Here is an 18,705-nt window from a genome sequence, read left to right as displayed (position 1 = left end):
CTGGATATTAACTGCCCGAGGCTTTGGATTCTATGTATGCACATGAGGATCTAAAGCATCTATGCAAATTCTTTGCTAGGTGCGAGTATCTAAATATCCCTGCTGTTTTGACTCTGTGTATGACAACAGTGTATACGGACACAGCACATACATGTAGATAGCTGAGGTTGGGACAGAGCTCTGTTCTACAGCCACAGAGGGGAACGACTCCTCAATGCCACTTGCTCCACTTGCTGTCTGAGCATGACGCGAAGCAGGGGAAGGGCATGCATTCGCCACCTACGATCAGTAATATCGTTATACAGACAGAGGAGCCAAACAACTAACTAGACATGTTTGGGGTGAAGCAAAACACACATGTTTCTGTATGCGAGTCTGCACACTCACTGTCTGTCCAACTATCCTGCAGCAACAACTGGCTCGTGCCACGTGCAGTGAGTAAGCTCCAGCTCTAGCCTGCTGTCAGTGCCTTGTTGCTACAGCTGCTGTTGGCTGTATGTGCACATCTGCGTGCGAGTAAATGTGTGTGTTTGTGAGCAGATTTAAGTCAGGCCAAATGTCATACCAAGAGCAAACATCCATACACTGCGGACACCGCCAAATCCTGAGCAATCTCCCTCCTTCCCCCTTCCCTTTCTCACACACACAAACATGTGCACACGTATCCTGTCTCTCTTCTTCTTCATCCCTATTCCATGTCTTCTGATTAGTAAGTAATCAACAAACCCCACATTGGATTTCTCTAATACATTGATGAGCGCAGATATGTCCTCATCCAGCTGAGATTAATAAGCACTGCATGTCCAGTGTCAGTTCTGATTTATAACTTTAATAACAAAATGAAGTGATAGAGGTATGGAATGACCTGCAGGTCGCACTGTTTTGCCTCCAAAGCAGATTGCTCCTTGAAGGATGGAGAATAGTGTCATAAATACTGACAGTAGTGAGTTTAGTGCTCGATAATCTCAGTGATAAATGTGAAACAGGCAACAGATCATAAAGACATCAATAGCATGTGCATGCATTTCTGCCCCATAAGACCAAGGCATGCATGCTAGCCAGCCAAACACGTTGCTTCAGTGTATTGAACTATGGTGTTCTTAACAGAGGGCCATTTAATGTAAAGTAACCTAAGCTGTCAGGATACTGCAAACAGATTAACAGAGGACAAACCCAGGTTTAACAGTGTTTCTACCCTATGTAATGATAAAGGTCCTGTATGCATGCAAACAGGAAGACACATTGGCTGATACGAACATACGTGCACTCAATATGATTCGTTTTATTGAGGCCTGAAAGGAAAAATTCAAAGCTGCTGTCTGCATCTCGAAATACATGGAGGTTTATGTGATATGTTTGAAATGTATAAAAAAATAAGGAGAGCAGAAAAGAGATGAAAAAGAGAAGAGACGCAAGAAAACACAGAGATAATAAAAGACAGACATTAGGAAAAAAGAAGAAGACGTCCTGCAGGAAAGAGAAGAAGTCCTCATGAAAGTGAGAAGGAAGGAAGGAAGGAAGCGGGACGCACGTTGCCGAAACTGCTCCCCCTCCAGTTTTTTTTCTTCCTGCAGTGTGCCGTAATTCGTCTCTAAAAATATCAAGCAAGAGGAGGAGGAGGAGCATAAACAAACACAGGGGGAGGAGAGGATAAAAAGACGGACGATAGAAGAGTGCACAGGGAGTGCACAGTGCAGCAAGACAGGCTAGAAAAGAAAGTGAGAGTAGAATCACTTGCTGGTGCTGAATCTGTGTGTCTATCTGTGATAAGGAAGGAGCAGGAAAACAGGCAGGGAGGAAGGCGAGAGCGAAAGCCGGGAAGAGACCGAGGGAGCATGTGCCTGCTCTTTTCCAGGCAGCCACGTGAGTGTCTCTCCTCAGCTGCTCCCTTCACACTGAGCCAGCCAGAGGGGAGCAGAGCAGGGTCGCTATAGTCACAGCGGAAAAAGCACGCTACACCACACTGGCCCCACCGGATGCACACGCTCTGGTCACAGCTTACTGGTCCTGATCTAGCCCTCATTACATGCCAGTTTCTAGCGATTTACATAAGCGTGTAGAAATACACAGGTGTTAGACAGATGGATATGTGCTCGATTTAATAAGCACAGCTAAATAAACATCCATCAAGCCACACTAAGAGAATGTCATCTTAGGATGACATATGTCATTACAGCCACAGAGGACAAAATACGGAGAAATTAGCCCCAGACATCTAGATGCTGGACTGGGTTGTGCTTTGCATTCATGACAGCCTCACGGCTATTTGGGGGAAGAAATAACAGTAACATTTCAAACACACACATTCGGATTGCCACATTTCTCTGCCTTTTCTTACCAGGCGAGCTTGAAGCCTTTCATTAGTACAGCGAGGAGTGTCTGATATCCATAGCGTGTTGTGGGCGCTGGGCTGCCCGTTCACACCGCCGCATGCTGACTGACAGCCTGCCAATGCCTCACCTCCCATACACAGAGCAGGAGAGATGCACAGGGAGAAGAAGGGAAGAGAGACACGCACAGGCTGACGGATGGTTGGGAACCAAAGTCTGGATGGATGATCCTCTCGGCTTTCTCCAACCTCTCTGCTACATTCCTTCGCTCGGATCAAGATGCCGCAGTGCTGAGCACTTGTGCCAGAAATTCACACCTCCCTGGGGTTCCTCATTTTTCCCAAAAGAGAAGGAGGTGACCTGCACTGCAACATTCGCAAAGCAAGCTGCAGCATGCAGCAGAAGCACGAGGGCTAGTGATTGCAAATAAAAGCCAACATGGCTAGTTGCTGCTCCTTTCTTTAAAGCCCCGGCCCGCTTTCAATCAGGCTCTCACACTGTCGCTTCAAGCTTCTGTTCGCTCACTAACTCTCTCTGCCTCAGCCTCCGCTGCAGATGAAAGCTGCACTTGCTGTGCTCGCTATGAGCAGGCGCAGGATCTCTACCCTCCCTCCCCCCCCCTCCTGTTCTCTCTGTCCTTTTCCCTAGATGGCTCTCTTTCTCTATTTCTCTCCAAGATAAGCATAACTAGCCCAGCAGAGAGGGCTAGAACAGGGTGGTAGGCTCCTGCCACAACATCCTCTTTGCATTTACCCCTGTGCTCAACTCCGACCATACGAGAACAGCATTATTTCAGGGAACCTGCTGCAATTCTTTCCTCTCGTACTCGTCTCCACCCCTGATCTGTGTCAGCGGCTAACCTTGTTAATCTCTTAATGCATTGAGTGTAGTGGGGTACTTGTGTTTATATCTATGTGGCCTGCACACATGATGAATCAGATGGCCTTCATGGTGACTCAGTTTGCTTAGTTGGCTAATAAGTGTTTTATAACTGCAGTAACTTGACTTTAAATCAAACTGCCCTAATTAGTGGGGGGATAGTTCTGGGTGCTGGGTTCATAAGTCTGTCAGCAATAACTGTCCAATCAACAAATAATGGGAACTATCCAACCTAGCCAGTGAGTGTAGTATGTTGTTATTCTAGTTTTCCAAAAGATTTGTATTTGTATTTGTATTTTTTTTTTAATACACTGGAGAGAATTTATTATACCTCCACGTGGCTTTTTTAGCAGCAGCTTCTGCTAAGCTAAAGCAACAAACCACTCAAAAAACTAGAGTATATTTTAGTTATGGGAATTTATGATTATTACAATGATTCAATTTGCTCATTATTTTTCAGGCACTGGTGCGTGGTAGTAGTAACAGCAAAAACTTTTAATTAAATCACCAACATATGGTGGGGGATATTTTGAGGATATTTGAGAAAAAGGGCGATTGGTCCCCTTCAGAATCATATGTTACTATTACAGCCCTGTTAGGCTTAGCACATGAACATCATAACACTGAGCTCAATAGTTTTAATCTTCAACTATATCAGTGAGCAGCAGGTTGATGATCTATAAATGATAACTCAACTTCCTGAAGAAAATATCCAGAAATGTTGAGTGACAAATCTGTCTCTCTCATCTTTGAACTACAGTCTGTGCCTTGCAACCACTGAATGCCTGTAAAATATAGCAAAGGCCACTAATATAAAAAAAAGACACATAAACGAATGGCTGAGTATTTCACGCTTTCAAGCTTTGCGGTCCACTGAACACAAAAGTAGCTGCCTAATCTCTTCCCTTGATCACTTGAGGCCACAGGGGGTCAAGAGAGCAGCTGATCATTCACTTTAACAGAAGCTGTCATCAAAAACTATGACTGACTTTAGCACCGATGCTGGGTGAAGGTGCAGCTCATTCTTCCTGTTTAATCTCCTTAAAGCACTGCACACGAATTACACCTCATTAGGGGTGACTAATACCATAACAGATGCAACACACACATGCTCTAAAGATCTAGAATAACAATTCTACTAATTTCCTCAATTATTAATAAAGCATTCTGATTCTGATTCGAATGTAGACCTCTTATTTTACTAAAACATGTTTGTTTTGGATTGAGAGATGTCTTTTTCTGTTGTTGTTTGAATACATTTGTTTTATTATCACAACCTATGGTTAAACACTGTGTAAGCAGTTTTATTAAAGCACAGTATACAGTTATAATAAGTTATTATTGAACTCAGCCTGAGCCACTGACCTTCAATCACTCACTTTGATTTCTAAAATGTAGATGTTGCCACGTGAGTGACCACATGCCTGACCAATAAATAAAATAATAGCACGCAGATAATACAGATAAACTTGAGTACTTCAGTCTGGGAATAACATTAATATGCTCCAGTCACAGACAGTAGGCCAAAGTTAAAGACAGTTCTAAGCCAGCACCTCACTACACACATAGAAAACTCCTGTGTTGCTATAATGCTGCTTGTGTTACATTAATGCCACAGAGACTTCTGATTAAAGTATGAGGCATGGCAGCGGATGTATAACAACCCATCTATTTATGGCAATGCAATCATGCTCTGAACTGTAACAAATCAGAAGTTATATGTAGGAGAGAGGGAACAGCATCATAATCTACTCAAATGTGAGCCTAGAACTTATATCTCTATATCGAGTATTTGGGAACACATATTGATCAAAAATAGGTTTAAATCAGTTAACCTTCACCGCTTCTAATATTTTACACGTTACTTAGCATTACTTAGCAGGTATCTATGTCTACATCATGCACCCATACACCGATGGAGCTTGCTAACTGGTGGGTTACTGTGGGTGTATGTGGTTGCTAATGCACACATTAAGAAGTGCTGAATAACGTAATGCAAGATTTTTGAAAATCTATATTTTTTGTGGTTTTGTGAATGATTCTGAGCTGCTATACATTATTTTACAGTAATCTGGCAAATAATTTCTAATGTCTATAATATATCAGCAGCATAAATTCATCTTTGAGCATGTCTTATCTCGGAGGATTGCAAAGTGTGCTCCATGACTAAAAGAGGGAATAGATAGCAGCTGCTCACTCTCAAAAGCCCCCCAGACCCCACTGTGATTACTTTTATCATGAAAAACTCTCACAGTGACAACGCTCAGTGAGTGCAACTTTCATCTCTTCACCAGGAGTGGGCAAGAGCAGACAGATGGACAGCCTCTTTCTCTATTGTTAGCCAGCATTCGCAGCTAATGTGAATGCAATAGGACTGTGGAGAAAGGGGCAAGAAGTGAGGAAAGGAAAGGAGGGAAGGAAGTGAGGTGAGAGCACTCTAATCGCTCTCCCAGGCTGAAGCTGTGAGAGCTTGAACTTCATTCAAATAAAAAGACTCATCTCACACAGCGGCCATATGGTGCCCACCTTATTTTAGATTGCTAAAAAAAACACCAGGGAACTAAATAAATAAATAAATAAAAATAATTTAAAAAATAATGATGTGAATATGTTCCATGTAAGATTAGTGGCGGTCATGATTTCTGGAAAATTCCAGGGAGTCTTTCACAGATTAGGGAGTGAGATGTCACCTGCCAAGGCTTTCAGTCTTTAATGAAAGCAGAACATGACCACCCAGCTATTGTAAAACTGCTGCAACACGGAGCATGCATTGTTAATTTCTGTCACTATCACCAGATGGGTCTCTGTGACATTTTACTAGTTCTGTTGCCTTTGTAAACTTCATTGATTTTTCTGTATCGCAGGTTTCTTCGTGTGTATCTGTAGTTTGAATCTTGACAGGGCTTGAGCTCAGACACAGGAGACACGGGGTGCTGAAAGGACAGCTCCTCTGGTGAAGAGTCAAACAGTCACTGACTGTTTGACTCTCACCGATGCCACCTGCTGGTCACTGAGTAGCTGAGTTTTCTGCAGAAAAATATTTGTTATGTTCAGATAAAGTGTTATTAAAAAAGTATTCAATCTGGGATAAGGAAAAATGACTTATTGTCAGGATAAATTCTAAAATAAACTTTAAATGTTAAATAAATAATATGTTCGATATTTCCTTTTTTCACCCAGAGACATGCAATTTTGTGTTTATTTACACTAATACAGTATTTTATTGAATAGGCGTTACGGATAGTAGTTCCTTGTAAGTCTGCAAAACACTGGTCATGTGATTTCTCAGCTTCTTTTTTAGCATTCCTTGAACCATAATCTGGTCCAGAGATTTTTCATTTATATCTAAGAATAGCATTGGCAGATAATCTGCATTAATCCCTCTACACTGCCTTGTGGGATTGGATGGTGTGGTGAGTGTGACTCACTCATTCTGCCCACAGGGCATTTCTTACTCTGAAGCTGAGAATGGATTACTCTCGCACTGGTTTCTGTCAATATGGATGACCCTCCCACGTTCATCTTTACTCTGTGACCACAGAGGGGGGAATTGGTGGTCATGTGACCAGCTGACAGTTTTGTTTATCGATTAACTGACCATGTTGGATAATCCGAGTTCTCAAGGTCACAGCGTGGGGAGAGAGAGCACACTTTTACAGCCCGCAAACACAGGCATACATTGCACGTGGGTACACATCAACAATAGGATTTCTTTGTAGTTTGTTGTTTGAAAGAAAAAAAAAGAAGAGAAACAGTGAAAACATTAGATCTGGAATAAGATGAAAACCAAACCAGTGAAAAATATCAAAATCAGCATGTGAACTCAAACATTACTAAACGGTCATGATTATAACATGAAGAGGAATGAATAAAACCCTTAAAAGTCATATGAGCGATGCTGAGATGAGATGATGACACAGCGATACAAGCTGATGTGCACGACTAACAGAAGCAGCAGATAAGCCAGGGACACGGGCAACGTCTCACAGTAAGAATAAGTCTGAACAGATGCAAACATTGGACAACAGCACACAACAAACATCAGCTCAGGATGGCTTAGTGAAATTTAATATTCTGTTGAAAACACACAAGCAGCAGGCATCGCACCGAGGACAGAAGAGACAATATGCAGACGGCCAACACTGACATAAAAATAAAAGTAGTGTAAGGAAAACCAGACTGATCCGATGGTAAAATACACATTATGTTTAATGGCAAGAATCAAGCAACACTGCAAAGGGACAGTCATCACGTTCAATATCAGGTTGACCCACAAAGTGATAAAGTGAAGTACAGATGGCCTTCTGCCTGCTTGGCACGTGTGCCATGAATAAAAGAACAAAGTACTGCACGTGCTGACATTAAAGCACTCTTTAAAAACACAGCCTTCCACTTCCTGTTTCTGCTGAAACAAGCAAGGTGGAAATGGGTCGATGTTTCTTTTAAAGCAAACCTGCAACGCACACATCCATAATTACTAAACAAAGAAGAGAAAAGGAGGAGAACGGGATTTTGGGATTAACCTAAACAACAACGTGGGCGTAGGCTTGAGGATTGAGTAGACAACACACTATAAACAGTAACATGGTAGCTGGAGTCTGGTAGAGTTGTAGGTCTTTTTCTTTTACGATCTAAATCTGGATTTTATCCATAATTTCATTTCAAATCATTTCACTGTTTTTCAGCAAAACAGAGTGAAAAATAACACCAGTTTGAATATTTGATAAATAGCCCAAAACATGTGGAAATAACCTAGTTTGTAAGCTAACAGCTTTTAAATAATATGGGTGGACTAGTCCAATTTTTTTTAGCTCCGGTCGAGCTTAATCGTGGTTTTGAGATATTGGCCTTCATTTACAAATATGTGCAAGGAAACATTCCTACCCTGCACAAAAAAGTGTGCATGCAAAATTACCGTCAGGTTTCTTACACGTGCACACCCAGCCTATTTTGTTCTTACAACTGTGCACATGTTAGTACATCAGATTCATTTTGAACCAACAGTGTTGTGCAAGCTACATATATGTGAAGCAGACTGGCAGAACTAAAACTATTATGTCCAAAGAGGAAGTCAGAAAAGACAAAGGTTACAAAAGTGGTTCCATGGGAGTCATGAAAAACAAAAAACAAAACAAATAAAACAAACAAATGAAAAAGCATGGCTCAGGCTACAATAACAGAGGGTCTGAGTATCTTTTAAAATTAAACAGATACTCTGGTAGTAAAAAAAAAGCGAGAAAAAGAAAGGTAAGAAAAGACTAACAGACTACAAATAAAATAAGAAAAGGTGGAGGACAAAAGAGTGATCTGTCAGCTGGATATGAGAAACTCACTGTAACAGGGGAAAAAGAAAATCCAGTTTCTCCAGCTTCCCTGGGATAGCGCCAAAAAAATTAGACTGTAAGACTGTAAGTGATCAAATTAAGACAATTTAACATTGGGTGAGATCAGATAAGGAATACTGGAATAGATTTAAATTAAAAGATAAAAGCCTACACGTTTCCTTTAGTGTTTAGTTTTCAGATATTCAGTGTCTTTTTTTGTTGTTGCTTTATTTAGTTGCAATTCTAAACACTTTGTGGCTTATGGTCTTTTAGGCAGCATTGAAAAAATGACCAAAAGGCAACAACAACAACAATAAGAAGAAAATACTAGTAGTAGCATTCCTGTTGAACACTTAATACTTTACATGTCTTAAGCCTGCCAGGCCTTCACTGGTCAGAGGGATATTTTTTGGGGAAAATATAAACAAATTTTGGTCTGAAAAAAACATTGATAAATCATTGATTTGTGTGCGAAAAACCTTTAAGCATGATCTGTGCACAGATCTGTGCACATGCACAGTTCGTAAATGAGGCCCATTGTACTTCTTGATTAACTTTTCATAAAATTGATCGATGGAAGCTCCACTCCCACTAACAGTGTGAATGGAGGACATCTGATGGTGTCACTCAGTCATTCCCATCAGTAAAAATTACATATTTCCTCAGGTCATTACTGAGTGTGTTTCAAACATTTTCAAATTGCAAACTGACACCTTGTAATATATTTATGTAATATATTTACTACTAACTAAACTACTGTACTTGGTCTTCAATCTCCTTCCTGCTGTAAGCTGCTAATGATGCTTGAAATGATTTTAGCAGCCACTGTGTGAGCGCTGCTCGCCTCCCATCCTGAGTAGTTTAAGAAGATGCTTATGATAAACCTCAATGCTCCTTCATTTATTGGCAGCCTCACTCATATAACGTATGACATACTGATATTCAAACTCCTGACTTACATTTTCTTTTTTCTTGTGTAGTTTATTAAAAAAAAAAACTCTCTCTTATGCATCTCTATATGTATTTGAGAACAGAGAAGTGCCTCCAACCTAAATTTGGTATAGCTGACTAATGGATGGAGCAGAAAAAGCATTTTAGCTTGGAAACTTATGCTAACACATGATATTAACACACTCTTCTTTTGGCTGAAATGCAGCTACCTGGCAACTTTTAAGAGGCTTTTAATGAAGTGCATTGACCTTTTAAGGAATAAATTGCATGAGCGGTCTGAAACGTTTGACTTCATGAATCGTGACTCCTTGAGGTTCTAACAATTCACTAATCATGATATGTCAGAAAAGAAAAGTGTAATGTCTACTCTCTAAATGGTTATGCACCACATCAGTGACTCATCACTTCCATGACCCTGAGCTCCTCAAATACACAGATGCGCCATTCAGAAAAATGATGTCATGACACAGATCAGGTTTCGCTGATCTCTCCAGATCTAGTCCACACCCAGTAGTGTACGGTATAGATTTTAGCTGCTGCTGTAACACTGCATTGCTGACACTTTTGTCTAAGGACGGAAATGTCAAAGAGTCGTCTAGGGAAGCCGTGTTTTCCATTTACTGGAAAGTAATGTTTCATTATATATACCCAAGATTAAAGTAGCTCAAATTGTCTGAACACTGATTAGTCTCGGTTCCTTTTTTTATTATCAGTACTTGATTTGTTTTGGCATGAATCAAAAATCTTCTCACTGTCACCAACATCTTTCTTTGTGTCTGTGTATGAAATGGGTCCACATGACCTTGTCTTTAAGAAGTGAGAAATGCGGTGGTGTGGACGCCAGCACAATCACATGAGGTTTTGTCAGAGAGCTTATTCAACATTGGAAACACTCAGAGGCCCCAATGAGTGAAAGAATAACCCATCTGTGTCCTCGAGCTCTTGCTCATGTCCTTTTAGCAACCTGAAATAAATCTGTTTAGGTTTAACTTGAAGTCTAGTGTACACCCTATGATGGCGTTCGGTCTACATTAGCGCGTTTATCGGTGGTATTTAAGTGCCAATGACGTGCAAACACTCGTCCGATCTGAAGCAAAAGCTTGAAGGCTGAGCGAGGGATGCTATTTTTATATGAAAGGACTCTGGCTATAGAGCAGTGGCGAGATAAGGTATTGGGTGGAGAGATATTGACTGACCCCTCCCCGACAACCCTCACTTCTAGTCAGTCAGGGCTGTTGCCACAGAGACGACCCTGCTACCATCAGAAGCAGCCCAAACTGCTGCTTCAGGGCCACATGTGGACCTTGGGTGCTTTCTTCACATAGACACGCAGATGTAGTCCGTGAAACAAAATGCTAAGGCCCACCTGAGCACAAACACACACACACACACACACACACACACACACACACACGCTGCGTACTACTCGTTGCTATGCCACTGTCGTCAACAAGGCATTCAACAACTACGTTTGAGCTATTTTGAGCCACACAACTGATCTGTGTCACTCATGGTGACAAAGCAACAACAAGGTCTCTGTTTTGCATTGATGCACTCCTCTCTCTTCTTTTTTCATCTTTCTTTTATTTACGCAACAAGCCTATTTTGTGGGTGAAAACTGGAAACAGTGGATTACATCAATAAGGTCAAATTAGAGGGAGAGGGACAAAGTCCTCTAATGACTTAATGTTATGAGGAATTTCTTTGCAAATGCTCCGGCTAACTTTCATACAAATCAGAAACAAATAAAGTACGGTGTTACTGACAACATAATCTGCTGCTGCTAATAATCATGTGCAGGGAATTGATTCTGATGTAAATGCTTTAAGCAATCGTGAAATTTTATTATAAACTGGATAAGAATGGGATACAGCGGTGCCAGGAAAGGACTCTCGAGAGAAAGTTAATCAAGAAGCAGAACTGAAACAAAGATATTCTGAGATTTAGTCCTGAGTGAGTGACTCCCAAAACACTAGGAAATAAGACAGAAGATCCTGCGCAATTATAGACAGGCTGAGTAAAACCTCGCTTCACTAATAAACTGATATTGCATAATCAGTGGCGAGTAACTTCTTTTTTAATCTTTCCAGTTTGCCCACAGCCATGTCCTTTCAGCGAGGCTTTTGGGTAGTTAGATTCTGGATGCAAGAACAAGCACAGTTTCACATAACTGGGTTGTGCTCCCGCAAAGGACAATGCTGACTTCGCCTCGTTAAATGATGCAACAGCAGTTTTGCTCCTGGATCTTCCTCACTGTGAAATCTGAGGACCATAAGAAGCTGATGGGAGGCAGAAATGCATCTTGGGATTTAAGACATGTCAAAACAGTGCCCTCTGTTGGTGGATCTGAGCATGGCATTTTCAGAGGTAATAACTTGCAGGTCTTTATGTCAAGAAATTATTTTTTTATTAAAAACATGATATTATAGGCGAGTACATTTAGAGAATGAAGGACTGCATGATGTGCTAGAAAGTACTGTTTATCCTTAAAGACATGACTCACACCCAAGCTGCCACACAATATCACTGCTGTGTGTGTCTTATGCTTTTGAGATACATCCTACCTTTGAGGTTTCCATATCAGTTTCTTCCACTTCTTTTGCTTGGCCTATCAGTAAAGGTAGAGAAGAGTAAATGAGAAGAATATTTATAATATGATCCTCTGGATGGTTGAACTAAATGCAACCTTTTATGTGTTGTGGGGAAGATGACCTTTTCACTAGTAACAAAGCAGATCTTGGTCTCAAAATGACCAAGAAATTCACTCTCAGCAATCTCACTGTGGTTACTTGTGAGCACTTGGACTCAAATTTCAAGGCCTAACGGACTTAATATGTCCTGATATCAGCTGCTAAACATCCAATTTAGGTAATTTAAAATAACTTCAGGGAAAGTGGGGCATATAATTATTTGATCTCCTGCTGAATTTCTAATTTTTCTGGTTTTTCATTTTAATGGAGACAGATCATCAACCAAACAGTCAGAAGAAAAACTCCATTACATAAAAGTTAGACATTAATTTTCATGTCATTGAGTGAAATAAGTATCCGATGTCCTACAAAAAAGCTGAAATTCTGGCTTCCATTACAATCAATCAATCAGTTAATTACTCAATAACAGATGCTTCCGATCTCATCTACAGCAGCGGTCCCCAACCTTTTTTGTCCCACGGAACATTTTAATGTCAGACAATATTTTCATGGACCGGCCTTTAAGGTGTCGCGGATAAATACAACAAAATAAAATGAAACGACCAAGACAAAAACTGTGGTATCTTGCAAATATAATAATAAATGTGAATTCACTGTGTAATTGTGTAACTTTATTAGCAGCGTCCTCCTGAAAATGCGGCAACAACATTGAGAGTAACATCCTCCTCTCTGCCCTTTAATGCTTTCGGTCGCTATGGTAATGTGTAAGTATTTCTTTCAAAACAAGACACACAACTACAACACGGGAAAAGACCCAGGGAAACCGAGTTAACGATACAAACCCTGAAAACCATAGATTTCACACCCAAGGCTCAACTCTCGCGGCCCGGTACCAAACGACTCACGGACCGGCCCGGGGGTTGGGGACCGCTGATCTACTGTATTTAAGCACACCTGCTCACAAAAATCAGTTTCTTCCATTCTCAGATTTTTCTGTCAAAGGATGTCAGGGACAAGACTTTAGACCTGCACAAGAAGGTAGAACGGGCTACAAGACCATCAGCAAGAAGATGAGAAGGTGACAACTGTTTGCAAGATTATTTGGAAATAAAAGAAATTGAATCTGGAGCTTCATGCAAGATCGTGCCTCGTAGGCCGAGTATTAATATGAGAAAAGTGGTGGATTAGCCCAAAACCACACAAGAAGAGGTTGTTAATGATCTAAAGGCAGTTGGGACCACAGTCACCAAGAACACCGGTAACACACTACGTAATGGACTGAAATCTTGCAGGTCCCCCTGCTTAAGAAGGCACGTGTACAGCCCTGTCTTCAGTTTGACTGTAATCATTTAAATGATTCAGAGAAGGCTCGAAAGAAAGCGCACAAATACTTACGTCACTCAATGACACGCAAATTAATTCATAACTTTTATGTGATGTATTTTTTTTTTCTGGATTTTTGGTAAATATTCTGTCTCTTTCCAATAAAATGAGCATATAATAACAATTAGTGACTGCTCATTTATTTACATATACATTTTTATCTGCATTTAATAAACAAACCAATATATTACTGGGTAGTTTGCTTACTCAACTGCTGCCAGTGACTCAAGACAGTGTATGCATGAATTATGGTGATCAGAAGCTCTCAATCACTCCTCCATCTATGTAGCAAATACATTCATGCTGCAATACATTTGCCTCCTGAGTCAGGGCTGTGGCTTCCCACTCTTTTTGCCCGTGACTGAGCTTCCCAGCAGCTTCCTTCAGCTGTGCAACACTTTGTACAGACCCAATGCCCGTCAGTGAGGTAATCAAATTTGATACTTTTTCACCAAGAGAAATTGATTAACTGGAGTAATACCGGCAGATACAGAATAGAGGTTGTTTAGCTAATGCTTCGGTATAATGCTGCTTACCTTGAGTCAAATAAATGCACAGTGTCAAATTCCTTCAGCAGGTTTTTTTTGTACTTTTTCAGAGGTGCGGTGCACAGGAAAAAGGAAGCCCTTAGCAAGAATAATCAAGACTGACTTTGGAACAACTAGAGGAAAAATCAATCACGCCTCTGATGAAGGAAGGCAATTTATTGAAGACAGATTACACCACTTGATTTATAAAACCTGAAAAGCAGGCTTCCAGTAAAAGCGGCCATGTAAGAAAAGCAAACTTGTGCAGAGAATTTAATCTGACTGAGATCTTTGGAGTTTACATCTCTAAACAGCTAAACCCCTGGAGCTTGAGTTTGAGATACTCAACAGAGCTGCTAAAACTATCCGGTTTGTCAGTTTGAATGGATCATTTCAGTGATTTTGAATGAAAACTGTAAAAATTTAAATAGACAAAGCTTCAAAACGTCACCCACCCTGGACGTTTTTTTTGAAAGTGTCAACAAATAACTGGATAAATTAAAGAATGTTATCAATAGATTACTCACAAATTAAAGTAATTGTTAGTTTTATAATGATTTGAAACAACTGTGTTACTGGTGCTCCATCTACAACATATACAGCATATCTGCAGGAAAAAAATGAATGCAATGTTGGTGTGCAGGGGCAGTGATATATTCATCAGTGGGACTGATTTGCTGATGAGCATAAGTGAATCACACAGTGAGTCAAAAGAGGCCCTGTGATTAGTCAGCACTAAGGTCCCACTGAATGCAAACACATGGCCCACTCAATCAGATACACTATGTTCTGTAAGTTGATGTGAAAACCTCAAACCTAGATGTACAGGGATGACTGCAGTCTGTGCTGCCTGTCTGCTTATCCTTACCCACATACAATACTTTGAGTGCCCCAGTTTACTATTTTGAGATGTAATAAACCATAGATCCAATTCTCCTGCAAACCAGTGCCTCAGTAATGAGACTGTATAGGTGGACTTAAAGAAATGATAACTGGATTGCGGTCAATAAAAGATCCAACTGTAGTCAGACCTGTCTTGAAAGTGATTAATGAAAGACAAAGACAGGTCTATACTTAGTTTTCATGCCATTAGGCGGCATATGTGCATGGCATATCTCCTTGTGTAACTCTACAGTGAGGCAGATGTCCACCCAGCATGAAAACAAGACCTTTCACGAAAGCAGTAAGCGGGTTTGTCAGTGACAGTTAGATTGTCTTTAGACAGGAGGACTTAATGAATCACCTTCAGTGTGTGGCATCAACAACTGGCTCAAAATACAGGTTGGAGGGAAAAAAAAGGTTTAGAGATGTTTTTTAACAAGCTTTAAAAGAGCTCTAGAATTTCTTTTTAGGTCCGTTTTGCATGTCACTATCTTCAGCAGTTAATAATAACATTTGAGCCTTACAGTCCTGGAAGGATTGCTAAAAGATTTGAATTTTCCTATACAGTGTGTCAAACTGTATCTCTAATCAAGGCCGAGATATCCAAACATATTTACTCATAGAACTCACATTTTAGGAGCAAAATATGAAAAGCCACACATGAGTATGAGTGGTTAGGAACAACAGTATCTCATTAAGCTTTAATTTATAACTACATGTAATTGAATTTAATTATAATTTTAGTAGAACTTTGACCTTTGACAAGTTAAGTCAGTGTTTATGTATATATATATATAAGTAAAAAATGTTCATGCCAAAGTATATTACAGGGATGAAAAACGAAATACATGTAACTGGTGTGCAATTTAGTTTTCATAAAAATTCCTGAAATGTGATAAAAAAAAGATATTTGTGAATTTATATTAGTGGAGACACTTAAATATTTACAGTGTGCATATTGCAAGCTTTCAGCTAACCCAGCATATTAACAAACAGCAGCTTATTAAATACTATGATATGAACTATTTCACTTCACTTGATCTTTAATGTTTATCTATTGGTGATTCATTTAGTAGCTAAGGGACAGTTATGTAAAGGTAGTGCAGTAATACCTGCCAGGAGTATTTATCACAGGGCAGTAACCTAAAACAGCCCTAGGACTGTCCTGCATCCCTGTCGACAGGCGAAGTATAGCTAACCAAATTGCCCTTAATGGATCTGGGCAGCAAAGATCACAGCCGAGATTTAGAAGCCGGCTGGAAAATCCTCTCTGCTGTGCGTGTGCGTGAGAGGCAGACTGTACAGGCACATTGTGATTTATTCTGCAAAACCCCTGTAGCCATTCATCAGGGCTAGGGAAAAATGAAAAGTGTTTATTAATCACTCTGACACTTTCTCCCAATTAAATATAAAGGCTAAAGCTGACCAAAAGTTGTTGTTTAATGGCGATTTTAACACAAGCCCCACCCTACAAAAAACATGGAAAACAGTGTAGTCACTGCAGCAGCACATTACGAAATCATATGAATGAACTTATATTTATGAATCTATACGTATAACAATGTTTAGTACTGTACAACAATGTCTAATAAAGCCTATATTAGTGTACAGCTGCAAGACATTTATATAAACATTTAAATAATAAAGCAACTTAGAAGAACAAGAAAAGCTAAAGCAATTGACATTTTAAAAACCTGCTGTGGACAGTTTTTCAGCAAAGGTCAAACAGAAAAGGGTACAGCAGGGAAATAATGCCAGGGCCATCTTGGTCATGTGATTTGGTCAGTGAGGCTACATTAGCATTTCATTATTACTTAATTCTGTAGACAATACATAGCTAAACGAGCACATCTGGATTAAGGAGAACATACGTAGGTAGCTATCCATGTATTTTATATATATATATATATATACACATACATCTGTATAATAGATACAGTTAGTCAGCCTGTTTGACACTTCATAACACCTTTTTATGTTAACACATTTTACACTTTATACTAATGCTATAAACTATTTTACGGTTTAGGATTAAGAATAGAGGTTGTTGCTCTTTAACTCCAGGGCTGAAAACATTCTGCAACTGCACACCGGTAACAGAAATGAGAGCTGACCTTATGTTTGTGCATGGTGAACAGGCAGACACCATCCTGGCCTCTCTCCTGGCTCTCATGGCCTCTCTTCCCTTGTTCCGTTGTCAAAGTGTCACTTGTCCAACATGTTTTGTCATCATCACCGAATGTCGAAATCCCCGTCGTCCTTATCTTTCATGCAGCACATCCGGTGTCAGTAAAATGAGACATAATGTCTCCGTTGCAAGCAAACCAAAGTGATACAGACACCTGTAAAGCTAAAATGATGGTTCGGAAGCCGCAGGATGTCCAGGCTGACTAGATGCTGATATCCTGACAGAAATTGAACCGGCTGCTCATAATTCCAGCTATTGTCAAATCACTGCCTGTCTTCCTATACATAATAATAATAATGATAAAAAAAAAGAAAACACACACTGAGCTTGTGTTTTCAGTCTAAGTGGCTCTCACACTCGCTTCCTACTGTATCACCTCACATCTGCTTGCAGAGCCATGGATGAGCAGTTGTACGCGGGAGGATGGGTCAAGGATGTGAGCGCACTGATTGGCTGCCTGGTCATGGTGTGTGTGTGTGGGAAGGTCCCTTTGGTAGGCTCCCTGCGAACGGTTATGCTCGACGAGGGTGGTCCTTCACCTCTTTTCCTCTTGTCGTTGCTTTATCAGCCCCCCATCCTATTCTGCTTCCCTCTGTCTCCACGTCTGCACTAAAAGCTGCAGGCACGCTTTCCTGTTCCTCAGCCACCGCATCACAGCATGCTTGTGAGGACGCCACATCAGTGATTCAGTGAATGCATGCGCACAGATACTGAATGAATATGGAGAAGAAACAGCAGCTGCGTCATGCATTCATTTCCTCTCACAGACGTAATGGCTCTAGCAAGTGCTCGCTGACCAAAAATTGATTAAATAAGTAAATAAATAATTAAAAAACTGAGGTCACAGCCTGAGCTGGATCTGGCGTAAGGCAGGAATTAGCTGTAGGTGGTTCAACACTGGATGTTATAAACAAATATATATTTTTTGGTCAATAAAAAATTAAATTGTCATTAAATACCTGGTAAAAATTGCATCCATAGTTTTAGCTCATTTTTATTTATGTATTTATTGTTTTTAAATTAAAAATCTCATCATATGTTATGTGAATTCTTGCCTGTATAGTGAAAGTCACCCACAGCCAGACTAGCGTGTTTTCAAATATGTTGGATCTTTGCTTTTCTGGGCCGTCTCACAAAGTAAAGGGCAAGATCAGATTATGCTGACCTCCATCACTGGAAGCTAATGTCTCTAACCACAGACATTGATCGATAATCCAGTATTTGAGAAGGCAGAAAAGCAATGCAGGCATTAGAGCAAAGGCAGAGAGGATAAGGCAGGACTGTTTGGGAGAATCTCAGAAGCATAAATATCACAGCTAATATAAGGGGTGTCCATTATTAGCCAACCAAATCTCAGTTGATGAGAAGCCTCTTTATGGACCACGTTTTGATTGGTAGTTGGCTGCAGTATTAAAACAACAACAACACAACAAAGAAACACAACTAAAGTCGGTCAGTCATTCAGAGACAAATGTTTTCATTTATGTGGTTGGTGCCTGTGATTATTAGATTAGTTATTATCCAATGAGCTGGGCAGAACTAAAACAATGCTAATAATGTTAATGTATGTAGCATAAACTTAGCCAGCAT

At 40.3% G+C, this 18,705-nt stretch overlaps 1 protein-coding gene across 6 annotated transcripts in view; it reads right to left on the bottom strand.

Annotated features, from left to right (window-relative positions):
* The window catches only part of gramd1bb (GRAM domain containing 1Bb), an 86,446-nt gene that overhangs the window by 34,198 nt on the left and 33,543 nt on the right, over positions 1-18,705 (bottom strand). The window contains exon 1 of one of the 6 annotated variants that reach the window (XM_039597930.1): positions 12,049-12,077. The exons of 4 other annotated variants lie outside the window; for them this stretch is intronic. Coding sequence is in view for 1 of the 2 variants with exons in the window: in XM_039622917.1 (XP_039478851.1) it covers positions 2,339-2,361 (23 nt within the window). In the remaining variant the exon portion in view is untranslated. Of the gene's footprint in view, positions 1-2,338; positions 2,368-12,048; positions 12,078-18,705 lie in introns of those variants that run through there. One more of the 6 variants, XM_039622917.1, reaches the window with a different exon arrangement.

This window comes from Oreochromis aureus, linkage group 14 (assembly GCF_013358895.1).
Source record: "Oreochromis aureus strain Israel breed Guangdong linkage group 14, ZZ_aureus, whole genome shotgun sequence".
Classification (NCBI taxonomy): domain Eukaryota; kingdom Metazoa; phylum Chordata; class Actinopteri; order Cichliformes; family Cichlidae; genus Oreochromis; species Oreochromis aureus.
This window is presented reverse-complemented; position numbering and strand designations above follow the sequence as displayed.